This window comes from Nanorana parkeri, unplaced genomic scaffold (assembly GCF_000935625.1).
Source record: "Nanorana parkeri isolate BGI_ZX_2015 unplaced genomic scaffold, ASM93562v1 scaffold2755, whole genome shotgun sequence".
NCBI lineage: Eukaryota > Metazoa > Chordata > Amphibia > Anura > Dicroglossidae > Nanorana > Nanorana parkeri.
In genome coordinates, this window is record NW_017309023.1 from 74,288 (window position 1) to 80,322 (window position 6,035).

Genomic DNA, 6,035 nt, shown 5'->3' on the forward strand with positions numbered 1-6,035 from the left:
CTGTGTCCTAGAGAATAATGACGGTTTCCTTTTGGCTGAGCCATACAGCTTCATTGGTTGCTAGGACACAGACAGGCTCACCATAACAACCGATTATGCTGATGCTGTGGGGCCAATAGTGTCAGCAGGTTGCACAGGGTGAACTGGTTGCTAGGACGCAGGTGGACTCACAATGTCATTGGTTGTAATGAAGGACACAATACCAATCAATGATGCTATGTGGCCCAGCTGCTAGCATCCTAGCCACCAAGGGAGCCGTGTGGGTCTACCCACACAGTTTCATTGGCTGCTAGGACACGGACAGCCCTAAATTTGGTCCGCTGGGACATTTGCCGAACCCAGGCTCCTGGATGGGTTCAGCAAGTGTCCAAAAAAAACAAACCCAGGTACGTTTGGACATCACTTTGCATGTTTGTATCAGAGAACCTTTGTTCCGTCTACCTGATCTTCCTGAGGGATCTCATGATGTTCCTGTGTGGAATCCCGGGAAAAGAGAGGACGGGTCTGAGGGATCTCCTGAAGTTCCTGTGTGGAATCCCGGGAATACAGAGGACGGGCCTGAGGGATCTCCTGATGTTCCTGTGTGGAGTTCCAGGAATACAGAGGATGGGGACATCTCTCTGGGGTATTTCTGTTCCTGGATCCATCTGTAGGAAACACACACACTGACTGAATACATTGTTTCTATGTCTTTATATCAGAGGATGTGTGTATCTAGGGGGATCCTCAATACTCAAGAAATGAAAGTCTCCTCTTACCCGGTGATGTGAGGGGCGGCCGGTTCTCCATCATGACGTCCTAGCTTCTGGTGGTTGACCTGTAAAGGTAAAGTCACAATAAATATTTGAATTAACACAACAATCAACATGTCACAGTTTTTGTGCCTCCTTCAGTAGAGGGTGATCCTGAGCAGGTGGTAGGTGAAGCTTAAACAGGGGGCAACTTTGCACCTGATAGCTGACCCAGAACTAACCGGCTGAGGACAGGCCTCCGGAGGGCCTTCTTTAGGAAGGATAGACAAGAGGTATTATGTTCAATACTGGAGATACAACAGAAGACATTTCCATGCAATGTGACTGCTTTAAATGCCTATTTATGTCTCTAGAAACCCCAATACACACCAGTGGAGACTAATTACCCCATTGTAGAGCCTGCTGACCCCTGACAGTGGGCTGTATAGAGGACATGTGACACCCCGAATGCATGGACCCCCCTTTAATACACTAGTACCTCCTTCTCCCTGGACACACACTAGATAGCCTCACATTCCTGCTAAGAGCATTCTTACACAGCTGGAGCTCCTCCCTGTCTTCGCCAATGGGCTACAACAAAATGGCCGCTGCATTTATTCACATTTGTCCATATTTATTCTCAAATTCTATTCCATGGTGACTGAAATAGGATTCATATAAAAGTCCATTCACAATATAGAGTTCGTGTAGTAAAATTCACGCATAGCTGAGCTCTCCCCCCACGCTAGCCACTGCATAGCTGCCTGTCACATTAGGGAATCTCACAGAGCCACCACTAGAGGGCGGAAGTTCAATGTGGAAGAAGTGTCTTCAGTGCCAAGGGAGACGCGGCCATTGTATCGTAGCCACCGGCTATTTTATTTCCTCGCTTACGTTTTTTTTTCAATCAATTTATATTTTAATTATCTAATGATTGTATGTATATTTTCCTGTAATAAAAATAAATAATAATGTCCCTCTGTCCTACAGAAAGAACAAAAGCAGAACTCAGTAACATATGAGCTGCTTGTGTATGGGGATAGCGGACATTTTGTTGTAGCCTCAGATAGCAGGTAAAATAACATCTAGCTCATATAAACTTTCTGTGTGTCCTCCCCCGGGATCTGGGTTATTGTAATAGGAAGCTGCACAGTGTGAAGGTAAGGTACAGGCTTGGTTGTGTGTAAGATGGTGGATCATCCCTTTAAGAGTAAACATATAGGAATAACATGGAGAATTACACAGGTGGGTGAATCTCAGGATCTGTGTGTGAGCTGAGTCATTCGTATGTTCATATGTATTTAAACCTATAGGCCTGAGCTGACATCCCTGGTGGAGTGGGTTCATATGAAAGCCGCCCATGATATAGTTGCCGTGCGTCCTGCCACCTTCTGGAATGTCCCAATATTATTTTTTTTGTGCCAGGGAAGGGGCATGCTGCCACCAACAAGGGCACAATCTATTCGTGTAGTTCCTCAGATTTGTTATTCTGTATTCTAACCCATTGTACTAAATTGTTATTTGTTACAGAGGTCTCATCACAGTTGGTTCCTCCCCAGAGAAGCAGACTCCATTCCTGGTCTCATCAGTACAGATGGAGGCCAACCGGGGTCACATGACTGAGAGGGTATTAAACCTCACCCTGGAGATCATCTACCTGCTGACCGGAGAGGTGAGGAGGATTCTGGGAGGTCACATGACATCACTCTTATCTCTATTCATAAAACCCAGACCTGACCGGGGAGGTGAGGAGGATTCTGGAAGGTCACATGACATGTAAAACACAGACAGGTGAAATATATTATGGGACATATATTTATGTTTCATTCATTGTGTAGGATTACGGACCCATAAAGAAGAAGACTGTTGACCACTCATCCCCCTTCCTGGTACACGAGAGGAACAACGACAAGAAGATTCTAGAAGTCACCCAGAAGATCATTGGTCTGCTGGCAGGAGAGGTGAGCGGTGCCGGGAATTCTGGGACATGATCCAGGAACAGACAAGGGATGTGTCTGGATGGTGACTGTATCATTGTGTGTGTCAGGTTCCTATAAGGTGTCAGGATGTCTCTGTCTATTTCTCCATGGAGGAGTGGGAGTATCTAGAAGGACACCGGGATCTCTACAAGGACGTCATGATGGAGAACCGGCCGCCCCTCACATCACCGGGTAAGAGGAGACTTTCATTTCTTGAGTATTGAGAATCCCCCTAGATACACACATCCTCTGATATAAAGACATAGAAACATTGTATTCAGTCAGTGTGTGTGTTTCCTACAGATGGATCCAGGAACAGAAATACCCCAGAGAGATGTCCCCGTCCTCTGTATTCCCGGGACTCCACACAGGAACATCATGAGATCCCTCAGGCCCGTCCCCTGTATTCCCGGGATTCCACACAGGAACATCATGAGATCCCTCAGGCATGTCCTCTGTATTCCCGGGATTCCACACAGGAACATCATGAGATCCCTCAGGCCTGTCCTCTGTATTCCCGCGATTCCACACAGGAACATCAGGAGATCTCTCAGGCCCGTCCTCTGTATTCCCGCGATTCCACACAGGAACATCAGGAGATCTCTCAGGCCCGTCCTCTGTATTCCCGCGATTCCACACAGGAACATCAGGAGATCTCTCAGGCCCGTCCTCTGTATTCCCGGGATTCCACACAGGAACATCAGGAGATCCCTCAGGATGACCAGGTAGATAGAACGAAGGTTCTCTGGAACAGGCATGAACTAATAGCGTCTTCTTTTCTTGCAATCTGGAGTTCAGAAGTATTGAAAGCATTCTGTGTCTTATCCAGAGTGTTGGCTTGACTGTCATTAAAGTCGAAGATGAAGAAGAGATGTCTATACTGGGTGAAGAGCCGTGTAAGGAGAAGGTAATCCCTTCAGAGATCCACACAGGTGAGGAATAAACACTAAATCCAGAAAAGAGTCCCAGATTCTCCTTGTTCAGTCACTACAACAATCTCTTCTTGTCCCCCCTCCTCTGATCTAGACATAGAAACAATGTATTCAGTCAGTGTGTGTGTTTCCTACAGATAGATCCAGTAATGGAAACGCACCAGAGAGATGTCCCCGTCCTCTGGATTCCCAGGACTCCACACAGGAACATCATGAGATCCCTCAGGTCCATCATCTGTATTCCCGGGACTCCACACAGGAACATCAGGAGATCCCTCGGGTCCATCGTCTGTTTTCCAAAGACTCCACGCAGGAACATCAGAAGAACCCTCAGGAAGATCAGGTAGATGGAACGAAGGTTCTCAGGAACCGGCCTGAACTAATAGCGTCTTCTTTCCTTGCAATCTGGAGGTCAGAAGTATTTAAAGCTTTCTGTGTCTTATCCAGAGTGATGGCTTGACTGTCATTAAAGTCGAAGATGATGAAGAGATGTCTATACTGGGTGAAGAGCCGTGTAAGGAGAAGGTAATCCCTTCAGAGATCAGCACAGGTGAGTAATAAACGCTAAATCCAGAAAAGAGTCCCAGATTCTCCTTGTTCAGTCACTACAACAATCTCTTCTTCTCCCCTCTCCTCTGATATAGACATGGAGACAATGTATTCAGTCAGTGTGTGTGTTTCCTACAGATGGAGCCAGTAATGGAAACCCACCAGAGAGATGTCCCCGTCCTCTGTATCCCGGGAACTCCACGCGGGAACATCATGAGATCCCTAAGGCCCCTCCTCTGTATTCCCGGGATTCCACGCAGGAACGTCATGAGATCCCTCAGGCCCCTCCTCTGTATTCCCGGGATTCCACACAGGAACATCATGAGATCCCTCAGGAAGATCAGGTACATGGAACAAAGGTTCTCAGGAACAGGCATGAACTAATAGGTCAGAAGTATTTAAAGCTTTCTGTGTCTTATCCAGAGTGATGGCTTGACTGTCATTAAAGTTGAAGATGACGAAGAGATGTCTATACTGGGTGAAGAACCATGTAAGGAGAAGGTAGTCCCTCCAGAGATCAGCACAGGTGAGTCAAACGCTAAATCCAGAGAAGAGTCCCAGAGTCTCCTTGTTCAGTCACTACAACAATGTCTTCTTTCCTCCACTTCCATCGTTCTAACCATTCCAACCCCTTCTTCATTTTTCATTCCTCCAGATGGAACAAGAAGGAATAACTTGGCCGAAGGTCCTGTGATCTGTCTAGACAGTGAGACGGAAGACACCGACATCACGTCTGATTCTTCGGACTATGACTCCATTACGCCGAGTCGCCGTTCAGTCCTTCCTAGTGCAGATCTTTCCTCCGATCCGCCCGCCGTCACCAATCCCGCGCGGTGCAGCAAGGGTGAGATTTTACCGCGTCCAGAGGGAGGCGAAACTGTTACCAAGACAGAGAACGTTGTTGAGCAAGAGACGAGAGACACGGGCCAGAGTGAGAGTTCTTTCACTTGCTCCGAATGCGGAAAATGTTTTGCCCTGAGATCGAGCCTTACCCGACACCGGAGAGCGCACACCGGGTCCAAGCCGTACGTGTGCACCAAATGCGGGAAAGGTTTTCTTCTCAGGTCGTACCTGACCAGCCACCAAAAGGTTCACTCAGGGGAGAAGCCCTATTCCTGCCCCGATTGTGGCAAATGTTTTGCCGTCAAGTCGGGTTTCACCCGCCACCAGAAAGTCCACAGTACCGAGAGACCGTTTTCGTGCGAGCAATGTGGGAAGTGTTTCCAGTGGAAGTCATCCCTGGACTATCACAAGAAGACGCACGACGTCGAAAAGCCGTTTGCGTGCCAGCAGTGTGGGAAGTCATTTCAGTGGAGGACGTTTCTCGACTTTCACATGCATACGCACAGCGATGAAAAGCCCCTTTTCTCCTGAGTACGAGAGTGTGTTAAGTTTTACTAAATCCCCTCCGTATGGAAGGGTAGGCGAACTTTTTATGGTAAAAATAAAAAAAATTGTTCTTTGTGGAGTGCTGATTTCATAATTTTGGAGGCCAAAGCGATATAATGATGACTTCCATAAAGTACCTGCTTTCAGTGCAGTGTCAGTCAACATGTACAAAACGAAGGTGCCTTGTAGGGAATAGGTAGTGAGAAGAAAATAGATTCCTGATGGACTCGAGGCTGAACTTGACCCTGCAACATTGCCACTTCATGCACATGCAGAGCCAGATGTTTTGATGGGGGGAGCGAAGAGATTTTGAAGTGAATGGGAGCCACTGTAACTGGGATTGGGGGGAGGTGTTTGAGGGGTGCTGTGAGGTGGGCGGAAGGTGGTGGGCTGACTTGGGTACAAGGTACTGTGATGGAGAAGGTCAGGGTGGTGAAGTGGGTGGGAGGCGTTGA

The 6,035-nt window shown here is 47.6% G+C and overlaps 1 protein-coding gene across 1 annotated transcript; it reads left to right on the forward strand.

Moving 5' to 3' along the window:
- The first annotated feature begins 3,427 nt into the window (after positions 1 to 3,427).
- Positions 3,428 to 5,565, forward strand: LOC108802263 (zinc finger protein 500-like). The gene is made up of 7 exons (XM_018574132.1): positions 3,428 to 3,435; positions 3,509 to 3,617; positions 3,902 to 3,985; positions 4,090 to 4,192; positions 4,330 to 4,472; positions 4,615 to 4,717; positions 4,847 to 5,565. The coding sequence occupies exons 1-7, from the start codon at positions 3,428 to 3,430 to the stop codon at positions 5,563 to 5,565; spliced, it is 1,269 nt and encodes a 422-aa protein (XP_018429634.1).
- The last annotated feature ends 470 nt before the right edge of the window (positions 5,566 to 6,035 follow it).